Source organism: Gavialis gangeticus, unplaced genomic scaffold (genome assembly GCF_001723915.1).
Source record: "Gavialis gangeticus isolate Ggan-Ray unplaced genomic scaffold, GavGan_comp1, whole genome shotgun sequence".
NCBI lineage: Eukaryota > Metazoa > Chordata > Crocodylia > Gavialidae > Gavialis > Gavialis gangeticus.
Window position 1 is genome coordinate 48746097 of NW_017728994.1, and position 24524 is coordinate 48770620.

Genomic DNA, 24524 nt, shown 5'->3' on the forward strand with positions numbered 1-24524 from the left:
CACACCCTCTTCCCCCTGGGCCCCCCCCACCCCCCCAACGTAAAAAAGGGGAAAAAAAAAACCCCCCCCCCCCCCCGCTAAATCCCCCCATGGCAGCTCCAACCAGTGCAACTGGGCAAAATGACCAAACCTTTGTTCAGAGGAGAGGTGCTTTTAAAAATGCCAAGTAATGCCTATAAGATCCTCACAACAGTGACTGGATCGGAGTGAATCTTTACAGAGCCCAAGATAATGCCCACAGGAAAACTTGTATGGGCAACTGGAATACAAATCAGCCAACACAACTGGAAAGAAAGCAGGTGTTTGTGGACTGTTTTACTATGGCTCGCTCGCCAAAGTGCCCAATGCGTGGAGGCGGAAAACAATTTTACAAACCCTCTCCTTTGCGAGAGGTGACACGGAAAAGAACAGCCGCTCCTTGCCTCAAGGCGAGGCGTGGAGTGGGCCTGAAAGGAGAGGCAGCTGCCACAGCTAATTCTGCAATCTCAGTCCATCTCTCCCCACAAAAATTCCTGCTGAGGCAACCAAATTTATGCAGCCCTCTGGAAACCATTCATCACAACCTTCCCTCTGAACCCGAAATAAAATCCATCATATCGCAGCGCATGCTTCGCCCGGGTGTTCCCCCCCCCTCCCCACCCCTCCCATTTGCTGCCAATTAAATGAAACAGCAGGTGCCCAGACCACAAGCTCCGCCGCCGGAGTGACTGGGATGATGACACCCCCCTGGAATGTCTTTCTGGAGCGCTGCATCTTTCCAGGAATCTGCCTCCAAGGAAAAATCAGATTAGAGGCGAGAGGGGCGGAGAGGCGCTGGGATGCTTTCGAGGCACTGGCCCCTGGAGTGAGTGAGAGCGTGAGGCTCCTGGAAGAGTCCTCGACTCCAACCAGAGACGTTACTGAGGTCCAAGCTATGGTGTGGTGCAATGCAGCATGTATCATGGGGATCTGGAACTAACACACAAGCAGTTGAACACAGCCTCAGCCATTCAATGAGGGTTTTGTCGTTGCTGACACAGAGGCATTTATCTTGCTGGAAGAGTCCAAGTGGAAACAGGCCACCTTCAGCATTGGCCATGACGTGGCTCTGTGCAGTCAGCACTCTGCCCCTGGCTACGGTCACCCTTGCCTGGTTCTACATCAGGGCATCTCTAGAGCACCTTCGCCCTGCTGTTTTGACAACAGGGCAGCCGAGGTGCATTTGTTATCTCATGAGAGAAACGTGCCTTTTTATTGCTGGAGAAGACCTGGCCCTAGATGAGATTTAGCAGCAATTCCAGTTCCAAATGATGGACTAAAATCCAGGGGCCAGATCCAGGGCTGTGCCTCCTAGAATCACAGACAATTTGGGCTGGAAGGGACCTCAGGAGGTGACATCCAGTCCAAACCCCTGCTCCAAGCAGGACCAGCCCCAACGACATCATCCCAGGCAGGGCTTTGTTGAGCTGGGCCTTAAACACCTCCAAGGATGGAGAGGCCGCCACCTCTCTAGGTAACCCGTTCCAATGTTTCACTACTCTCCGAGTGAGAAAGTTTAGAGATGTAGCAAAGCCCAGGAGACACAGGGCCTTCCTGATGCTGAGCAGCTGCAAAGCCTGCTACCGCCCTCAGCAGAACTGAGATGGCCCTGAAGCCGTTCTAAGGTACAGCAGCAACTTGCCGATGTCTTTTAGGGCCTGCCAACCTCCAGCATTGAAAAACCATGAAACTCACTCAAAAGTCATGAGATTTAAAAAATAATAATAAATACTGGGCTCCTTTTCTAATTCTCAGCTGGTGCTCGAGACTGTGGGGGGTGTCTTTTCAAGCTTTCCCCTGCAAACATAAGGGCTAAAAATTTACCTTAAAGAAAAACCTGGGAGCATGTGTGTGATCACATGACTTGGGGGGGGGAGGGGGGGGGGGGTTAAGGAAGACACAACCAGCTGCAAGAGATGTGAAATGGAGAGAGAGAAGTGAGTCCTGATGGTGTCTGGAGAGGAGTGTGTTACAACTGGAGTCCTTAACAGGAAAAACAACAAGGCAGAAAGGATGCACATGAAAAATGCACACATGCGCATGTACACACATGCGTGCAGACCTGTGGAGCTCCCTGCTGAATAAAGATGAATGGGAACTGTGAGACCATAGTAGACGCTGCTGCACTGAAGTAAAGGGTGGGGACTTAGTGGGACAGCTCTTGGCAAAGCCCTTCTTGATATCTCTCTCTGCAGACCATAATTAAGCTTTTCGCTGTAAGCATGGCCGGGGGGAAGTGGGGGAGGAGGGGGACAACACTGGACAAAGGCCTTCATGCCCAGCCTGGCCATATTGCAAATGCTTCTGTAACTCACAGAGATGAAATACCTCCTCTGATTTCCAGAGAAGAAAATCAGGTGCTGACACCCTTCCTACTCAGATGGTGCTGCCTAGCCCTGACTGGCTGCTCTGCCCACAGCCTAATCCAAAAGGCTTCTCCCCTTTTCCAGGCAAGTGTGGACAACTCAAATGTTCAGTTAATAATTAACAGGGAAACCAAATAGGCGGGACAGCTCAAATCCTAGGTGAGGCTAGGACGTGGATACAGAAGCAGCCTGGTATGAGAAGCAGGATGCTTCTCCACTGCGCCTAAACACACAACTTGTCAGACCATGTTTCACTAAAGCTGCCTGTTGTTGCATAAAGCAAAAGCAATGCTTCTCCTGTGAGGCTGGTAACAGCGGCTTACACCCTGCATGCTGTGCTTTGCTGCAGTAGCATGTGGACTGGATAGCCCAATGTACCAACACCTTCCCTGCCTTGTTCTTGTTGCAGATCTTTAATTTAAAAGGACCGTGCTGTGTCTCTGCATGCACTCTGGGCTGCCACAGGGAAAACACTCCTGGGTGGATCACGTCTGCTCCTTGAGCAAGCAGGTGCAAAAATGGCATACCATCTCAGCAGAGTTGCAGGACCCCTTCCTAGTTATATGTGGCCTGAGAAAGCAGAGACCAGAAACCACGTGAACAAAGAGATGGGTGGTGCATTAGCCACTGGAGACAGAGCAAGCAAGGCAACAGAAATCTTTATGGGGAACACATACCTATGGCAAGCCACAAGGTCCTAGCATCTATCAATTTATACCCTGAAAACAGACCCTCTTTCTCCAGTTCCACTCTCCATCAGAACAGACGTAGCTTTCTGTGGCTCTCTTCTATCCCACATCCAGGAGCTTCATCTCCGTCCCAGAGGAGTCAACAGCATATAAGTCACTGCAAATGACTGCAGCAGAGAAGTAATAGTTTGGTCATAAATGAATAATACTTGATTAATGTACAGGACTCAGGCAGACCCTCTGCTTTTACTGACTCTCTCACCCCAGAAACAACCCATCCTGTGATGTCTAGCATCATCACAGAGCATTTCCCAAGGACCACATTATACCACTCACTACATGACAGCAGTGCTGACTACACTGCCCTTGTGACATTAACGCAACATGATGTGTCATCAACCTGCATCATCACAATGCAATTATGACCTCATTTAGCCCCTTCTTTGGGTGAAAATGCCATTTGCCATTTTACATCTGGCTGTGGGTTAACACTTCCTTCCCCAGGAAAAGTCTTGGTCACAGCAGAAAAACCATCGTTCCAATTCCACCCCTCGGCAGAGCTGGTCTCTGAACTTTTGCTGAACTGCCGCCCCGAGACAGGCATTGGGCATGTCCCCGAAGCAGATGGAGCCCTGACTTGTGCTCCAGCGGAAGAATTCCTGGCACATATGCGAAGGAGGAAGCAGGATTTATTTCTGCCACACAACGACTCCGGAAAATCAGAATGGGTTGCTCGACAGCGGTTCCAGAGCTCAGCTGTTTCAGGGGTGAGACAGACTAGTTTGGAGTGCTTCGCTACTGAACATTTCAGACAAGGCACCAACCAGCGTATCACTGTCCAAAGCTAGAGGAATCCTCCATCCCCCAGACATGAAGGGCCAGACACCACTCCTGGCAACAAAGCTCCCACCCAAAGCAACGGAGACAGGATATAGTCCCAAGAAAGAACAGCATTATTTATATTTCTGCTGAGCAGTTCATTTTTCTTTGGTCACTTTAATTGCTGAAGTTTAGCTTATTCACCAAACCTTCTTGAAATGGCTTGGGAAGGGGGAAAAATAAAACCAGGCTGCCCATTAAGGCTTGGCTTTGCTAACATTCGGCTCCTTTGAACACCTTTCAGCCCCCAGACTTCAGTATTTTACAAACATTCAGGAATCAACCTTCTCCTATGAAGCTTACTGTTGTCCCCATTTTACAGATAGACACTCTAGAAAAAAGGTGACTCAGAGACCACACTCGCTTTAAGAGTCAGCACTTCTCAGACCCCAATTCCTCATTGTGCTGAGCAGACTTCTGTCTCCTTCTAATTGCACAGAAAAATGTCCCCCAGGTGATGTCCATAAAACTAACTTTGAGTTAAGAGCAGAAATGGACTAGAAACCAGATCTGCAAAGGTTAAAGGCTGAGGAATTAAGTCACTGTGCCTCGTATGGTCTACAGCAGCCGTCTTTCTGCCAAAGGCAATTTTATGCACTGAGTAACTGCATGATCAAACCTAAAACTTCACAGTGCCTCTGCTCTGCTTTTGCTTCCATGTGAAGTTTGCAAACTTCTCCCCAAACTGGGCTAGCAAGGAAAGCTTTTTTTTTTTAAACATACCCCATCCCCTTGCTCTGACCCATCCATCACTCTCCCAACCCCACCAACAATCCAACCTGTGCAAGTCCCTGGACTCCTGACAATCAAGATCCATCCTGTTTTAATGTTACGCAAAACGTAAGATAGTACGGTGTCACAGTGTCTGTACAGGACACTCCAGCTCAGCAGAGCAGTACGGCACTGAGTACTGCAGAATACTCCAATCTGTATATTTAGGTTCTAAGACAATAGCAACAAGATTGATAAAGCCAAAAAGCACATGATAGACTCCCTAAACACTGTGACGTGTTATGTTAGCAGGTAAAATTCCAAGTAGTGTTATAGGCAGCATTTTGATCACAAAGGGCTTTTGCAGAGAGACACTGAAGGGCTTTATTACCATCAGAAAAAGCACATATTGCACCACTGCTGCTCACTCTGCTTCCTGGGGTGACTAATTAGGAGAAGGGCAAAACGTTCTGTTCCAGTCACTGGCAGGATAGATGTTTCAACAGGACCAGTCATCAGTTTCCCTAATGTAGCACTGACCTAGCCTCGGACTGAAGGGTGGGCTTGGGTTTCAAGCCCCCTACCCCCCACCATGCGAAGGACATGAGAATCCCCTGTGAGGACACCACCAGAGACAGAACCACCTGGAAAAAAGCTGCCACAAAATGATCTGCTCCCACCCAGCTGGTGGATCAGACATCACCGCTCCGGGATACAGCACAGATCTGCAAACTCACCTTCGCCCTACAAAAGAACTTCTTCCCCTGCATCATTTTCCTTAGTCCTTTCCCGTCTGCTCTTTGCTTCCTTCCCATTCAGTTACTTTCCCCTCAGTCGCTCTCTCTCACACACACGCTCTGCTCACAGTTTGCCCTTTAAGTCTAGCACCTGCCTGGCTTAAGGCAGAATGAACACAGCGGCTCTGCAGGTCACACTGGTTTTCCCAGCACACCTGAATAAACCACCTGCAGCTGAAAACAAGACTCAGGCTCTGCTGCCTTCCCAGGCTTGAGCGTCAGCACAATTCACTAATCTTGTGCTGAGTGCAAGTTAATGCGAGTGGCAGAGGAACACTGCACAGGGTTACACCCGGTGTTACCCAAGTAAAATTCACTGCCTTCAATGATCGGCACCAAGGTATCCAAGAACAACCCTGGCAATCTTCAAAAAGCATCCTGATGCCCACCTTGCTGGAATCATCTGATCCCAGCAGTCTTTCTTGCCCAAGTGCCGGGGGGGCTGGACCTGATGATCTTGTAAGGTCCCTTCCAGCCACTAACAACTATGAATAACCCTGGCCCTGTGCTGTATTATTGGTGTGGAATTTGCAGATTGCTTTATGCATGCAAAGGTGATTGCTCAAAACATGGAGTCCGTTGGAAGTTTTCCAGTCCGTGCTTGTGTACTTTCACCAGTGGTCCGGGCCATTACATTTGGGGCAGATACCCACCATAGACAAGACTTCACCCTCTAACTCAGTGGTTCTCAACCAGGATGCCACGAGACATGAATGCAAACACCTACAAATGATTCACGAGATCAAACCAGAGATTTCAAAAAGGAATCTAGAGTGTCAAAGCTGCTCTGCCCTGCTGGGATCTTTGAGTCCTTTGCAACAAGAATGACTCTGTTATTTTTCCATAATCAAAAAATGAGTGAAAGCAAAGGGTCGGGATTTTCTGAGGGGTGCCTTGAGTCTAACACGGTTAAGAACCACTGCTCTGACTCAAGACTCCCTGCAGTGCTGCCTGCCCGCTCTCTCCACCACTTCTGTATGCGTGTGAAGTCCCATTGTCACAAACCCCTCCAGGGAGAGACCCATCCCTCATGTCAGCCTTGCTCCCAAAGTGGGCCTGTATGACATGAAAGGCCAAACTGGGAGCCAAACTTTGAGCCCTTGCGGCTCTGTAGGAATGGCACGGCCTCTTAGGGTTAGGGCCTCGGAAGTTACCCGAGCCAGAACATGCTTTAGAGACACAGCTCAATTGCGGCAGGGCCCCATTATGAGCAACCCAGGCTCTGACCATGCTGGAAGCCAACCATGCTGCGGCCAGGTTCCCTACCATGAAAGTGGCCACAGAGCAGACAGGACCCAAGTCAGCAATATCCTGTGAGCAGCACTGCTGGCAAGAGCTTCAGAAACCGGACCCGAAACCACAACTGCATAAGCAGGTTTGTGTTTCCTGCCCGTGAGCCTCTCTTGCTGGCCAGGCCGATGTTTTAGAGTTTTGCCTGGCCCTATGGATTTCCCTTTCCCTGGGTGCCTGAGTGTGAAGTGAAGGAAAACACAGAGATGGGAGAGGTCTCTCCCTCGGCTCGGCCCTTCTGGCCATCTCCTCTAGCCACACAAATATCGGATGTTCGCCAGCCCATGGGCTGTCATATTGCTTTTGGGCTTGTTCCAGGGAGAAGCTGCAGCTGATACTACATCTTATGATGCAGGGCCAGGTAAATGTTTGAATTCTGCGAAACTAAGGGGCAAATCTCTCGCTGTGTGGGCAAACCCCACGCTGGAGAAAACCAACCCCATGGGTTTCCATTAGATCAGTCTAACAAGGGCAGGCTTAGCCCACCCAGGATTCAAAGGGGCAAGACCGAGGCAGATCTCAGGGTGTTCATGGACCTCTGCTTTCAACCTCCTCGCAGCAGCCACCTCCAAGAGGGCTGGGTTACTCTGACTTCTTTGGGAATGACCGATCCCTAGGAGGGTGCAGGTGGAAAGGGGAAACTGCACAGAAGGAGTCTGCAGGGGAAGTGCTCGTGAGTTAGGAACAGCCAGTCCTGGCTCTGTGCTGGACTAGTTGACCCCTGAAGTCCCTTCCAATCCTACATGTCTAAGGTTACATGAGAGATAGTATTACCCTGGCTGCAGGAACGGAGGAATAAGCCCTGGCCCCTGGTCAAGGGGAGGAAAAGAGGTGGGGGAATTCACCTCCCTGTGCCCCATACTATTTACTAACAATAGGGTTTTCAGACCTGACCTTTGCAAGGATGAGATGAACAGCCCCTCGCTGCCATTGCACAGTGTGCAGGGAGCCACCTCCAGAGCAGACAAAACCAGGTGAAATCTAGAGCTCAAAGAAATGGCATTATTTGCTCTATATACAAATCGGGCCACCACAGTGTCAAGCTCTACTGAAGAGCCAATGCTGGAAGACAAGAGTGGTGTGGGGAGAGGAGAGAAACAGCCCTGACAGAGTTGTGAGTAACCTTTCCACTCGAGCTGGGGCAATTTTCTATTTGCACTCGAATGCAATAATGTAAATAAACTCCCCATAACCTTGCCAGGGCTATTTAGGATGTTTGTGAAAACAGCCAGCTCCTCTCATCCTGAGCCAAGGGATGTGAATGCAACGGGCAGCTCTAATCTCGGGCTCTATACACTTAATGAAAGTGGAGGATTGTGTTCCCGGCACAAAAGCTGGATTGTGTTTCAGGGCTAGGGGTGTGAACTCCAGGCTGTTTTCCGGCGGTATAAATAATTGAAAGCCGAGTATGATTACTACAGTGGGGAGGAAGAGAGGGAGGGAGGGATGGGTGTATTTTGGAGAGCTCAGGGCCAAATGCTTTGTAATTGGGGGTGTTTGCACAAAGGGGCCGCAGAAGAATTTTCACAGAGATTAATGGGGGGAAAGGACTGACCTGGATTTCTTGTGGAAAGGGAAAACTGGCATCGAACAAGCATTACTTTAAGAGTTTATAGCCTGCCTGCGAAAGGCACATCTATGCTGTAATTTCTGCTGCGTCTCGGGACCCAGTCCCTCCCACCTGGGTCAGCTGTGCCATCTTGCATTTTACCCCTGCTATGGAGTGGGACTATCATCATGCAGGAACTGGGACAAGGGTAGCAAACAGCTGGGCCCCATCAGTGCTGCAAGACCAACCTGTGCTTTCAATTTGTGTGGGCACTAAAGATGATGAGAACAGACCTGCCAGTACAGCTATAATGAACAGGGATAATGTAGGGTATCTAGGGTAATCTGCAGGGATGCCTTGAGTCTAAAAAGGTTGAGAACCACTGATGTTGTGCACACATCTGGTAAAATGGAGCTCCAACTGCATGTGACATCTATGTAACAAGCTGCTTAGGAACGTACTTGAAAAAGTAATCAAGTCAGTTAACACAGGAAACTAATAGAGGCAAAGAAATAATTCATGACAAAGAACTTGGTGGGTTAATTTGACAGCTTGCAGTGTTTGCAAACGGTTAGCCTGTGTATATTTTTCATTGATAGTTCAGTGTGCGTATCTGATAATCCATTTTCAAACTGTCATTGGGTACAGAGCCTAAAATGTATTGTTCCTGTTCCCTACTGGGTTTAACTCTTTAGGAGCAGGCTCTCTCTGGATATTCACAAACTGTAAAACTTTTCACTAAGAGTCGTAAATATTTGGTCTGCTTAGGCCAAGATATCTGGGTGAACTCTCAGAAGCAAATCCACATGCATGCACACACACGCGCGCGCACACACACACACACACACACACTCTCTCTCTCTCTCTAATGCAAATGCAGGCAAAGCAAATTCACCAGCAGGTTCCAAATATTTTCAGAAGTTTGCAGCCGCCTCCTTCTAAAAACACTCCCCAGTGAACATATAAACATTTGCTCATATGGCATCACATCACAGTGCTCAGATCTGAAACTACGATGGAGTAGAAGCCATACCATGGCATCACATCTGAACTTTCTCAGGAGTTCACAACTGTTCAGCTCTAGAGGCTTTTTCATTCCAGCTCATGTTTGATCCAAAATACAGTTGGTGTAACTAAAAAAAAAAAAAATCCCTCCCCATACTCTGTTTAAGCAATGGAAGTTAACTGCTACAAACCTCTGCCATTTGATTGTAGTTCACAATAGCAGACGTTTCTACGGTTTATAAAATAGCATGGAAAGCAGGACTGCGCTTGTTTGAAGTGGCCTGATCTCCATTAGCAGATTACAAATAGTCCCAGGTGTCAGGCTGTTAGTACTACGCTGTGTTTAAAGCTGGCATCCCAATGTCCTGTGGTAAAGGAGGCCAATGGCTTTTTGTTATTATTACTTCGTTACTGAGATTTCCCCCAGTTGTATCTGGAAAACCTTCTCCTGGAGACCTCAGTGGCCTTATCTGCAAGCGGGGGATGTGAGCATCTGATCAGGAAATTCCCCACTGTCTGTGTATAGTGCATGGATTTCATACCCCTCAGGGGTTTCTTTTTATGAGTTCTCACTCTCCAACATGAAATCTGAACTGCTTTGTAATTCCACACCCTAATATACCTTCCCCTCCAATCCTCCAAGGCCAGGCTCCAGTAAGCAGATTTGGCAGCCACTGACTTTCTAGCAGAATCAAACACCTTGGAGAGAGGCTTCTTCCTCTCCCCTGAAGGATGAGATTTCCAGACTGCTGCCCTGGCAGGGTCCAGCCCGTGTAAAACTCACATGGAGGAAAACCCGAACCTGAATGGTAGAAACAGCAGCAGCTTTCAAACGCTACCCACCTGGGACTTAGACCTACAGGATCATAGCTTGGGAAGGGACCTCAGGAGTCATCTAATCCAGTCCCCTGGACAGATGGCAGGATGCACTATTCCTAAACTAAACAGATGCTCATCCAGCCTCTACGTGAAAATGTCCAGTCTGGTCGTCCATAACGGTGAGCCAATGACAGACACGTATCAGAAAGTCTGATTTTATTCTGCAGAGATCAGTGCTGCACATACCCAATACACACCTTCCTTCATTACACCACCACTGAGGGAGCATCACACATGGCAACAAAGGTGCAAATATGAGCTTTCCATGTGCATAGAGGAGGAACTGAATGCTCTCTGGGTGGGCTGAGCCAGGAAACAGGGAGAAAAGCCAATTTCCTCCTAATTTCCAGCTAGACAGACTATAGACCCAAGGAAGGCATATTGTTTCTGAAAGCTTATCTAATATCTTTCCCAACAACGGTTAGTCTAATAAAAGGTATCACCAGAGAACTCTAACTTCTCGCAGATTTCCTAAACTACCAGGGCTACAACACGGCAACCCTGGTACATGCCTACTGGCCGGCAAGAAAAAGAAACAGTGTTTAGCTTATGGACAACTGTGAAGTTCATGGAGCTGCAGCTGCTGCTGGCTGATCCTCACGCTATGTGTGTGACAATAATAGCCAAGAACAGGGGTCTCCAACCTGTCAGGTCAAACTAGCACCGCTTCTTCCTCCTGGGGCTAGAGACGGCGATTGCTGGAGGTAGCCACTAACTGGGGACTTCTTATGCCAGAAGTGGAGAGAGACCCTCAGTTATCTGCATCAGGGCAACCTGTTTCATAGCCCCATGTTATCTGGGATTTTCAGGGGACCTGGCCTGTACTGCAGTACAGCAGGCACTCTGCCACTTTCCCATCCTGGCCCACCTCTTTGTTTGACATGCAAAGTCTCTTCAGGAACAAAAACTGGAAGCTGAGCGGCTCGCTTTCCCAGCAAACATTGAAATACTGTTGAAAATAGGAATTATAAACAAGTCCATTGATTCACTGAAGATAAAGATACTGCCGTAGGTTGACTTGCATTCTAAGACATTGGTGGAGCAGTGGAAGGAAAAACAGTATTTAAATAACAATTACATCAGCTAAGACAAACTGCTTCCTGGCTCAAGAATTAAATGGGTCATTTCTTTTTTTTTTTTTCTTTCCAGGGACTCTCAAATCTCCATTTTAGTTCCCACCTCTCAAAGGCCTGGCACTGGCCTAAGTTGACCCATTCTTCTAAGAAGAAAGAAGAGTTTCAGGTCCATGACAGATGCAGTCACTGATGATGGGTTGAAGGGTTGACCAGCTGGGCTCAGTTGAGGACAACTGAGGTGTCCCAAACTACAGCTGCAATGAAAGATGCGCTCCACTGCTGCTAAACATTGCCAGAGGCACATTCAAGGACCTGGAGAAACTTGGTGCTTGGTTTTCTAGGACTCCTGCAAAATGGGGCATCTCTGACTTCCATCCATGCTAACCTTAGCTTTCAGGCTTACAGAAGGCAACAGCCAGCCGGTGTTTACTAAGAAAAATGCATGTGCCCTCGGATCTTGTACTGACCTCTCAGGAAAGACAAGTTGAGAGGGCCAGGATCTGATTTCCTCTGAATTTTCCCAGGCTTCAATGAATTTCCAGACTCTTTCGAAGGAAGCAGCTTTCAAATGCAATTTTCACTTGCTAGAAAGAATCCCATCCCTTCAGCCACCTTCAGTAACAGAAACTTTTGCTATCCCAAAGGTTATCACACCTTCCTGGGTAGCGTACGGAACAGGGATGTGCCTGGTTTGGAACGTCACAGCTGCTCTCCAAGAAGACGAAGCCAGACTCTGAACTCGGCATCTCCACTGGGAGTATGTTCTGGTGCAGCCTTTGCAGCTCAGGCCCATCTCCATGCAAAACCACCCCCTAACCTAGGGCAGGCGGGAGTACAGAGCATGGCTTTGAATGGGATGCCCAGGCTGTCTGCTGAATGAAGTCCAACAGAAATGGGACATCAGCAAACCTCACCGCTGTCTTAACACACTAGCTTCTTTGCTCTTTCCCTTCTCTTCCTTCACCTTCATTCCTGCTGCCTTCCTCTCTCATACTCTAACCCTAGCATTTCTCAAGGCATCCTCTTCCCTCGAGTCCACTTGCCCTGCTCAATTTGTCCTTTCTCCTGCAGCTCCTCCCCCCACTTCCATGTGCATGAGCACATATATCCATCTGCCAAACCCACACACACGCGCGCGCACACACACACACACACACACTCTCTGAGTGGTGTGAACATTTCTCATCCTTGCTCATGAGCTGTAAGCTCTTCTTATGCATTGCTTCCAACGTCTGATTACAACAGAGGCAAGCTGTGTCATGCAGCAACTGATGCTGCTGCCCTCTTACTCTACGTCTGCTTCCACTGACATCCATGTTGGACTCAGGGCATATTTCAGAACAACCACCTTGGAGTCAGCAGCATTGGTCCAGATGGCTGCTCAAAACCAGACCACGCTGGGAAGAAACCTGATGGAGTTAAATGTTCTGGATTAGTTCCAAAGTCCTAACCAGTTAGAGAGGCTGTTTATGAACTTGGAAAGACACCTCCACCTACTCCTGTCCTTTGCAATGCAAACAAATGTGATTTTTCCTTCATGGGAGGTGGTAAGGCATAACATGCTTTTTGTTTTTTTTCCAGGTCCTTATCTGTTTCTCTGCATCATCAATAAATTCTGCACAGGTCTGCCTGTCAGTTCATCACTGCCACAGAACCAATAAAAGGAAACACTGCAACAAAAAAGTATGTTTTTTTCTAGGTCCTACAAAAAAGGTACGTACAGGGTGTGTCTATAAGAGACACTAAATGCGCACCAGACTAATTTTACTGAGCATTAGCGCATCATGACAAAAGCTGTGCTAATGCACAAATGCACAGTAGCATCACTAAAAAGGTGTGCGCCGGCCTACTGAGCAGTAGCACCAGTCACTGCGCATTAAGTTAGTACCTGTTATTATAGGTACTAAACTTAATGCACAGTAATTATGGTGCACAAATGCACATGTAGAAGTGCCCACAGAGACTCCAGGTTCATCTACACGGGAAGTGAAACTGGCTTAACTGTGTGAGTGCAAGTAAAGCCACTTTACCCTGAATGAGAGCCCCGACTATGCTGTGCTGGCTTTTACTGCTCAGATCTGAAGAATATCTTGCATTTGAAAGCTTATCTAATTCCATCCCAATTAGGCAATTGGGCCAACAAAAGATCTTACCTTAGGACATCCTTGTCTCCAGCAGAATTTCTGGACCATCACTCTAACACTACCATACATTGGCAAGGACATTTAATGCACTTTAAATTCACATTATTAATTAAACTCATGTTTCCTGAGCATTCCCAGACACACAAGGCCTCCATGTATGAATCTATGTGTACACCGCCGCCCTCTCTGGGTCAGAACCAGGATTGTTTCACCGTGTCTCATACAACCTATACCGCTAACAGGCAACACATTCTCCTTCAGCACATTTTGGAAGGAACCTATATTTTAAAGCAGTGAAGCTTGGTTTCTAATCCTATTTCCTCCGTCAAATCTGGAGGGACAATGCCATGTGGCTTAGTTATAATAAGCATTAAGTGTTAGATGGCTGTGGATATGTTATAATGTTTAAATGTAGCTCTCGGTAACAGAAAGATGGATATTTACGCAGGAAAGCACACTGCCGAACAGGGATCAATGCATTCTGTGGATGAATCACAGTTTGGGGAAGAGGGAACAGAGATGTAGATTGTACTTATAGTTTGTATGGCAGCATTTCTGTTCGGTGTGCTCCTTCGTGCTCCGTTACTCTGTTATTGCTCTATAAACAATCAGAATGATCCTAGAATAACAAATGAAGTTCTCGATGTTTCATATCCAGCCTGACAACCGTGAAAGCACTTCGCTCTCCCTAATAAAAGTCTCTATTATTTTTAAATGTTCTAAAGTGGCTGCTAGTGGGTGGCTCTCTCTCTGCCCTTTAAGAAAACCCACTTCCCTCCGCAGACTCAATCTGGCAGGTCATTTTCTGTGAACTGATATGCAGAGCAAGAGCATGAAGAAGGGTTTGTTTATTTGCCTTTTCAAAATGCTGACATTTCAGGCCTCTCTCCGTGGCCAAAATGTCACCATGGGGTAATTGTGCCGGGTGAGCTTGTTCTGCCCACACTGCATTCCTTCTGCAGTTTCGCTTGGCACCCCAGTCATCCCGAATTGTGGCTGCAGGCTGTTACAACCTGCTGCTTGGTTTCATCTCAGAGGGGGCTGCACTCCCTGCTTGTGAGAAGGGAGTCTGGGGCATTCTTCAGCCCCAAGAGACATGGGAAGGTCCTACCAAAAGTAATGGAAAGCCCAAACGTCCGAGTGCAGAACTGGACCCCTCTGTCCAGATTTTGCCCCTGGCTGGACAGTGATGTAACCCCATGCACCAGTTCCTCCAGTTGCAAAAAACTGGGTAGCTAATAATTCTTCCCCTACCCTAATGTAGGTGCTGGAAGGGCAGCTAATACCAGGCTCTGGTTCCTCACTGCCGCCTTGTGCAACCATTTCTACTCATGCATAGCATCAGATGCAACCAAATCAGCAAGTTCCACTTGCTGACTGCCTTCACAGCATTTGCACAAGTTTGTAGCAGGCACAAGGCCACAAAGGATCAGGCCCACTATCTGTCAAGCTCTTACCACACCGAAAGTGCCATGTCAGGTACCATTACCACTCCTACAAGAGAGGCGCCTTCTTTTTAACTCCACTTGGCTGACTCGAGCAGCGGTGAATGGTAAATGCACAGCTGTATTGTGTTACAGTGACTAGCAAATCAATTTGCAATGGTGGGAGACCTTGCATGGATTCTAATTACCAGTGTTCCAGGTGATAAACCAGCCTGCTGCGAGGGTTAAGGCTTGCTAGAAGCAGATGTTTGCTTCTTTCTGGAGAAGCCTATCACATATCAGGCACTGAGGCTATTAGGCAGGAACTTCACCCAGGAGAGAAGTAAATCTGATGAAAGACTCTTGCTATATGTCTGTGGCCAGCCACTGCACCATGGGCCAGTCTATGTTGGAGCAGGCCTCTTTTGAGGGGAGCGCGAGGAGATTTTCTAGAGCAAAAGGAGGCAATGCTAGAGAAAGCAACATGGATCAGTTCACATCTTACCTGCTCCCCCCTGCTCCCCCACAGATGCTGCTCACAGGCAGCCTCCTGTATTGTGAACTCAGATTCTACCACTACAGACAAGGGAAAGCCCTTGCAAACCGATACCAAGGGCTGAAGCAACAGTCCTGGTGCCGCCTAAGGAGAGATGCGCTCATCCCTAACCTCTTGCTCCTTCTCTGTTACTTGACCTCTTCAGGCAGCATTCATTTCCTCCGGCCCAGGCACAAAAGGCCAAAAGTAGCTTGAGATAAAAGTGGAAGGAACTCCCAGGGAAGTGACACGACCGAGATTAGCAGTGATGGAAATCACAGTGCCAAGCTATGCTCGGTGAGTAGGCTGATTGTCAAACAGATGACTGTTGTGTTAAGAATACTGTACTCTGCGCTGATCTGCTGTTTGGTGGGTAAGCAAAACACATGGGGAGCTAATGGGGGCACATCAACAGCAGAACCATGCCAGAGGAAAGCAAAAAATGCATCCTGCTCAACGCTCCGCATGCCGGCCCAAATAAATCACCCATTCATTATGTACGTGGCGAAGAAGAGAGGAGCTTACCACTGAAATCAGCAGATGTTGCACAGAGCCATCACAAAATAATCCCCGCTCCCAATCAGTGCCCAATACATCACAAACATTTAGCTGAAATCACTCAGCAGAGGCCAGGCCGTCCAAGCAAGCGTTGGTTTTTTGCAGTCATCGCTCTTGGCTTCCTGCAAAAGGCCAAGCCAGTTGACCCAGCTCTAAATAGGCATCTAATTATTTGGGCAGACTTCTAGCCTTTTGACTCCTTTGCCACCTGGTTTGATCCACGTTCATCAGTGGGTGTGATTGTCATCAATTAAATCAGGTTATCGCCGCATTGTTGAGTTGAATCCTGATGTTATACATTTCTAGCCCTCCACAGAGAGATCAAGGGAGAAAGAGTTACTTCACCAAGCATCACAAGGCAGATATCTGCCTATTCAGCAACGTACAGTTTACAGCATGTATAAAGATCCTGGCTCTATTAATACCTTAAAAACACATTAGCCCAGCTGCCAATCACATACACCTGTGTACATCAGGGGGAAAGCTGGTGATATTTACTCTCACAGCCATGAAGCAGATGCCAGCTCCCAATACCAGCAGGGTTAAAAAGAGGAAGATTTACTAGAAATCATTTTGGAGACACGGAATCTAGCAGACCGGGGGGGGGGGGGGGGGCATCTCAACCTGATGAGCCATTTCCCACTGAGACTGCAATTAGGAAAGAATGAGCTTTTTAAAGAGGGATGGAGTCGTAGCACCAAAATTAATTATTTGTATTCCTTTCTCCTCCTCCCCGTGGCTGCTAGGCGGGTTCCCCCCTGAGTGCGATCGGGTATCACTGTCAACATCGAGTGCTGTAGCTCTAATTAAGTCATTACAAGCATTCGTTGTTATTCTACTTCCGTTCAGGAGCAAAAACAAATACAGCAAAGGCCAGGACTGCCGATATATCGCAGACACAATAGGACAAGAGAGGCTGGCAGAGGCTGAAACCTCCAGCTGCTTTGGACATGCACAGGGCCTGTGAATTAGCTCCCTGAGCTCTCACTCTCTGGTTTAAGGGCTGTAAAGGGCACCAGAGAAGAGCCAAGAATGACCAAATTATGCAAGGACACAATGCCTTAGCGGTACTTCCCAGCATGGAGGCCAGTCCAATCCCAGGATGTGGCATGTGGATACAGACCTCTCCTTCTTGTCCCCCCCATGAGAAATAAGGAGCTATTGCCCCACATCAGGAAGTGGGTACTACCCCACCAGGGCTGTCACTCCAATCAGAGTATGGCTAAAAACTAGAGGACAAACATTAGACCCTGGGCAATTAGGACAGGCCCCAGCAGCAGCCCTGGAGCCAGGGGCTCGCCCCAGATGGACATCTCCCTTTCAGCACCTGCTGGCTAGCATGCAGAGTTGGGGACATGGGTCTTGCCCTCCTCAGTCACCCCCTCTGGAGTAGTGAGAGGGCCTTCCCGATGCCCTGCTACTGGGTTTGTGTCTGCCTCATCACAGCTTCTGCTGAAGCTCGAAAAGAGCTGATTTTATATTTGAAATCCCTGATGGGGAGCAGTTCGTGGAATGATAACGAAAGCAGAAAGGCCCTTCCCTTGCCTCAGCCCCAGAGATGCTCAGAGGCAGCAAGCCACCGCACTGCATGCCTTTTATCACCAATGCAGTGATCCTTGACCAGGGGCCCATGAGATTCTTTCAAGGGTGCTGTGCAATGTTACCATCATTAGGTGCACAAACATGATTCACAAGGTAAACTCTGGGATTTCAAATAGGAATTCACGGTGTCCGAGCTGTTCTGCCCTGTTGTAGGCCCTTGCTCTATTATTTTTCTGTAGTCAAAAAAAAAGAGTGAAAACTAAGAGCTGGCCTTTTTCATGGGACGCCTCAGATCTAAAAAGTTTGAGAATCACTGCACTAATGTCTGATTCACATGACCAAAATATACCCTGTCTTGGCATTTGAGTAGCACCTTCCTGCTAGGTTTCAAAGCACCTGGCAAATGCATTGCCTCCCTTCTACACAAGATGCCCAGCAGTCAAGTGAGTTGCCTGGGGATACTCAGTGACCCACCAGCAGAGCTGGATGAGGCCACTTCTGAGCTGACTTGGAGCTCTCTCCTCTCCTTGAGGAGTGCTGCGATTTCCTTTCTTATCCCAGTGGCCTGGTACAGCCAGTGGCTCCCAAAATCCCTGGGAGGGAAAAGGGTTAAGGCAGGGAATTTCATTACTTTCTTGTAGTATTTTTGACTGGGGAGAGACACGTTGGGCAGGCGGGAGTTTTCCACTGGCGCTGGGCCCCCTCATGCTTATCAATGGGACCTTTCAGGACTCCCTCTCCCTGATTGAGACATCATTTCCTGTCCAACACACTAACCCCATTGATAACTTCAGCCTGATGGGAACTTTTCAGACCTACCAGGAAAGGCCAGGAGACCCAGAAGAACAGAGACATGAAAAGAGAATGAGCGTTAAAAAAAAGAAAAAGAAAAGGGAAAGAGAGAGAAAGAAACCACTTTGGCCATAACCCTTGCACCAATCACAAAACCCCACCGATTAGAAACCTGTCCATCAATGGACAGGCACCGTGCAAGTCCCAGAGACACAGCTACACCTGGGGCTCAGTGATCAAGCCATTGGTACTGGCCACGCTACAAGCTTTATTGCTGCCCATGGAGAGAGTGTGGGTGGGGAGGAGAAAGGAAGCATAAAAGGAGACTCAGAAAAGATGATAAATGTTCCTTTTTCTGCCTCCTTTCCATGTCTTCTCATCTGTACAGCAAGTTAGGGATCTGGGTGGCTCCATATTAAGGTCAAGCTCTCAGCTGGAGAAAGCAAGGCATGATCACCTGCATTTTTCAAAGCTGATGAGCAATTCTGGATGGCAATCTATATGCCCCTCCAGGAAGGCTGAATGTGGAAATCTAGCCTCTTTGCAACAACTCAAAGTAGGCATGCAAAAAATGAAGCTCCCAAGTAAAGAACCTGTTTCTCACATACTTATCATGACAAATAGGTTTGACCACATATGTCTTAGATGCCATGGCCTGGCTCAAGCTCCAGCTCTTTCATAACTTATTATGCTCCTTCTAAGCTGCTACAAAAGTAGTGAGAGCTCTTCTGTTAGCACCTTAATAAACTGTATGCTGATGGCTGGACATGGGCAAATGTACAGGTCACCTTAGAAACATGCCTTTTCCCACTTGCCTGGATGCAACTAGAGAAGTAACAATGAAATAGCATTTATCAGCACCCCAACACTCACACACATCCCACAGTGAGGAGGCATGTGCTGGTGCTGAAAGCAGGGTGGAGGTCAGGACTCAGAGGGTGGTAAGGGAACAGGTTGCCCCAATCTGTCAAATAGAAGGATGGTTTAATGGTAAGAACAGGGGCCTAGTCCCAGCACAGTGAGCAGGATGCTCACTTCACCTTTTCAAAAGCATCCAAGAGTCATTGGATATCCAAATTTCAGACACCTCAGGCCTGGTTTACAAGGGGGCTGGGGCACCCCCAGACACTACTGAAGACTTCCAGAGCTGCAGATGCTTAGCACTCCTGGAACACAGGTCCAACATGATTAAAGCAAGGCACCCAAGCTACTCCTGAAAATTTCAACTCTAAATTCTCTGGGGCTCAGTTTGCCCATCAGCAAAGTAGGAAGAATACTGGTCCTACCAACCTGACATCCCATGAGGAGTAAGCAAAGTCTGCAAAGCACTTTGAGATCATGAGGTGTGTGCGTGAAGCCTGATTTCATTCTGTCACTACCGTGTGGTGGAAACACACATAGTGCAAATGCAGGAGAAACGTTTTGCGGAAAGAAAAACTAACCATTACCTGCAGGTCAAAGAATTTGCTGTATCTTCGGTAGATGATCTGGGAAGTCGAGTCAGACCACATGACATTTATGATGTACACCTGGTTGGACAGAGAAAACAAAAAGTCAGTTTGGTATCTAAGGCACCCAGAAACACTGGCCACAATGCAGAAGGCAGAGTCCTGGAGACAAAGAGCTGTGTTTTTGCAAGGCACAATTGGCAGGCTCCTCACCCTGGGCTGACTGGAAGAAGCAGTGTGCTGCACCATCAGTTAGCCCAAATTCAAGCTGCTGCTCTGCCATGCACGCACCCAAAGCTTTCACAGGGCTCCTAGGATAATGCCAAGTGCTACTTTCCATAGAGCAGTCTCCTACCAGTTCACATGAGCAATGCCCCATGACATGCTTTGCCTGGGATTAAAGTTTGGTGAAGGGATTGGCAAGCCCCTTCTACTCTGCTGCTTTAAGTCTACAGGAGAACAGGACTCATTGCTGAATCTGGGAACAGAAGAGCTGCTCCACTCCATCCCAAGCTCCCATGAGAGGGAGGCAGCAAGACTTCACCTGGCCCGGGTCATACCTTTCAGAACCTAAGAAATGCCATTTACTGGCTCTGACCATCGGTCCATCTGGCCCAGTACCCTGGTCCCACACAGTGGCAGAGTGGATGTTGAGGGGGAGAAAGGAGGTGACCAGGACACGTTCAGAATTTTCCACCCTTCTTCCTCTCCCATTACAGCTTCCAGCATTCAGAGATTTAGGAAGAAGTTCTAATTTAGAAGCTGCCACCTTATGTTTAAAATTTTGGTCCAACTGGTCCAATCTCCTTTTGAACCGGGTTCAGTTACCACCCTCCACAATGCCTTGCGGCAATGAGTTCCACGAGGTGATTACTTGGTGTGTGAAGAAGAACTTCCTTGTGTTAGGTTTAAACCTACTACCGAATAGTTTAATTTTACATGCCCTAGTTGTAGTACTGCAAGAGATCATAAATAATAAATCCCCGTTTCCTCCACACCATTTAATAATTTGTGAACCTCTATCATGCCCCACTTCAGGCACTGAAGATGACATGTCCTAGCCTATTTAGTCTCTCTTCATATGGAAGCCCCTCCATCTCTGCTGCCCTTCTTTGTACCTTTTCTAGGTCTTTAATATCCTTTTTAAGGTACAGTGACCAAAACTGCACATAGTCTTCAAGGTGCAAACACACCACTGATGCATCAAGAGGCATAATAATACTTTTTTGGCTCATTTACAAATCCCTTCTTAATAATTCTTAACATTTGATTTACCTTTTGCTGCTAAACACTGAGCAGATGGTTTAAATGAACTGTCCACAATTGCTCCAAGATCTTTTTTCCTGAGTGGTAACAGGTAATATAGAGCCCATCGGTATGTATGAACATTTTGGGTTATTCTATATCTACTCTGCTTTCTGCCTATTTTTCCCCTCCTATGTGCATCACATTACACTCTTCATTATTAGAGAGCAGGGTTTATGCAGAGGATGTAAAGGAAAAATGGTTTCAAAGGAAGCCCCGGTCCCAAAGGGAGTGGGAGTGCAGCTGTCATTGCAGAAGGGATGACATATTCCAGGGCTGCTGCATCTCCCCGCCACTCCAGGGACACGCAGCGTTTCCAATCTGCTCTTCATGACTCCTTCACAGGCAGCCCAAGCCTCTCTGCCTGGAGGGGTTTCCAAGGAAACGCTTCATGGCATTACAACCATACAACACTTGCAAGTTGGATGCACAGAGGACACAACACTGCCCTACACCGAACTCACAAGCTACAGTTCAACCCTGCAACATATTATGAAATACAACGGATGGTGGATTACCACTGCCTTAGGACATAGCTTGCACCTGTGCAATGTGGATGTACAACAGCCAGGCTGGAGAGGGCAGCGCCTTCCTCTCTATTGGAGCTGGCAAAAGTCATAAGATAAATTGTCAGGCTGGGATGAATCCAGGCCAGGGACCTCCTCCTCAAGCCCTGGTCCCACCATGACTACTCCAGAGGCAATGGTTTTATATGGTGAAATGCTTCAACGAGGAGATGCTCCCACTGCCATTCCCTTGGCTCCCCGGCACCTCCACAAATATGGGAGGGGAAACGGGCCCAATCCTATTTACAGGCACATCCACTCCATGGGCCAAATCTGATGCAAAGGTAAAAATATCACAATCTGCTATCCTTCAGTTTATGGCCACTGTTTCTAGTAAACCAGAGGGGCACCATGGTAAACAGAATACCCCCTATTCCCTGGTGATCATCCGCCCCCGATGAGTTTGTAGACAGCCACAAAATCACCACTCAGCCTTCTCTTGCAGAGGCTGAAGAGATTCAGGTTCCTCAGTCTGTCTTCATAGGATCTTACCTGCAGGCCCTCAACCATACAAGTAGCCCTCCGGCTGCTCTCCATGCTGCAGGGCTGCACTCCTGCCCACCTGCGTGCTGCACTGCAGCTGTGTACAAGGTGGCTGATAAATGCCCCGTGCACATCAGCCACATCAGCCAAAAAAAAGCCTACTGCTGATATTGTCAATTTTCTTTATATCTTGGGACAGGTGTATCAGTCCACCTCTATTAAATACCCGCTGTGTTTTAGAGAACCTGTTCATACACCTGCCATGTGAACTTGAATGGTCTGAGGTTATTAAATCATCACAGTCATTCAATCCTACACTTCTAAATTTGACCTCTTAATACCAAACCTGTTAATAAATTATTATATCTAGACACATTGATGACTGTTTATTAGATCTTCTGTTAGGAACATTTCAGTTTTTTTATTTTAGAAATGTGGGCACTTTTCAACCTATTGTATTTATGCAAATGCTTGCTCAGTGAAGTAAGGTCCCCTCTCCAAGCTGCTGCAAATTCTGCTTGACAGGCGGATCTTGCTATTCGTGAGTCATTAAAAAAAGATGCAGTATGTCCTTGGGGGTTTTATCTGTTGCTAATACCCACTAATCAGTGTGATTTTATCAGCTACTTAATACCAACCTCAAGATTTCCCAACTGCATAGTAAAAACAGCAAAATAAGTATACTCTTTGCTGCCTACACAAAGCAGGGAGGAGAAAAGAGTACTTTCTACAGTACTTGAAGACACACTGAAATGTCACCAAGTTCAGCTTTATCATCTGATGCTGTGTTTTCAGTGGAAAATGTCCAGCTCTAGCTGGCACAAATCCAGACAGTAACCTGAAGTCTTTGTTCACAAGCTGCTGCTTTTTCCATCAGCCAAGATGATACTTCAGTCTATGATGAGGTGAGGGTGGTTTATAAAGGGCTGCGATAGCAGGAAGAGAGGCTGACAAGAGCCCTTGAAAAGTCAAAGGTCATGCAGCCATTAAGAACAGCTGGCATCTGCACGTAGTAGATTAGCATTTACCTTCTTACTTGCTTTGTTGCCATAAAAATGAAAGTCTCTGGTACCAAAGGTGTGGGAATTCAGTTATGAAGATAGAGGCTCATTTCCATCCCATCTCACAGCTCATTTAAAATCTACATGCAATAAAACCTTTGCCCAGCCTCATTCTTGTAGTGATTTTTAGACCTGTATTAAAAGCAGGATCTCAGACACTCACAGCTGTGTAGGTTAGTCCACTCAGCACAGCACAAGATCTACCCATCCAGACACTAACCTCAAAGCCCTATGGGAAATTCAGAGACTGGAGTGAACCTGGGACTCTGAATTCAGACCATCCTGAGCATTGAGAGTGGAAGAGGGCAGGCCTTTCTCTCTCTGCCTCCCAGGCTACATAAAGGAAATATTGGATCCTAAGAATACTATAGTGTGGGTCACCATGCCATGCCCCAGGAACAGTTACACTCTGCCTAGAATTTCACACTCCCCTTCACAGTTAGTGAGGAAAGAAACCTAATTTTTTGTAAACTTAGATAATGAACTGATCACATGACTCCAGCAGCTGGAGCTCTGGGCACATGCCTATGCCTTAATCTGGCTCTGAACATGACCAGACTTCTAGGAAGATCTGATTCTGATCTAATTCCAGACCCAAGCTCCATGGCTCTGTCCTTGTCCAGCTTTCTGACATCTCAAAAGGCCCCCAAAAGTCCTAAATGGTTGTGTGACGTTCCCCAGGGTTGTGAAATCAGCCTGCTGAAATTGGAAACAGTCTCAGGACTGGTGGTTGCTGCCACAAAATGAGGTCACTTTTCAGCAGGAGAGTCACCCAGGAGCCACAAAAGCTTGGCAACCCCACTGCTGATGGAAGACAATTTTCAAACACAGCCCACGACACCTCAGGTGAAGAGCTGTTCTCACCAGCAGGCTCCAAAGAGTGGTGAACTGAGGAACAGATCCAGCACAGACGAAAGAAGAAACCAAAGCAAGTTAAATGATGAGAATTGGAGAGAATCTCTCCTGGGTTCGCCATGCTATTGTTATGTTGTTTTAAACAAATCCTGGATGCAGAGGCTGAAGCAGACTGCACAGGTGCTGAGTGTCTGGCTTTTTGATGAAACAGATGTTGTTTCACAGACATCCCTCTCTACAGCTTGAGTTTCCATTACCAACAGGGGAAATGTAACTGAGAAGCAGCCGGGGCAACCCCCGGGTCTAATGGATAAAAGTTGCATGCATCTAACACTTGAAACCGGAGCAGAGACACAATGAGACTGGAAGGAAGGAATCTGATGGCAGGAGAAGCCTGCCTTATTTACGGCATGCGGGCAGAGGCAAGCTGCGCTGGTAGGGGCAACTGCACAGCAGGCCAGATTTTCAGATGGGTACAGCTCCATGGCCATCACCATGCTTTTCACTGTTTCCAAAGTGGATCCTTTGCAGTGCAAACAGCAGACCCAGTGC

General features: G+C 47.6%; 1 protein-coding gene across 2 annotated transcripts in view; it reads right to left on the minus strand.

Moving 5' to 3' along the window:
* Positions 1-24524, minus strand: part of SH3PXD2A (SH3 and PX domains 2A) — a 331374-nt gene that overhangs the window by 243110 nt on the left and 63740 nt on the right. For both annotated transcript variants that reach the window (XM_019502762.1, XM_019502761.1), the window contains exon 2: positions 19703-19783. In XM_019502762.1, coding sequence (XP_019358307.1) covers positions 19703-19783 — 81 coding nt within the window. The remainder of the gene's footprint in view (positions 1-19702; positions 19784-24524) is intronic.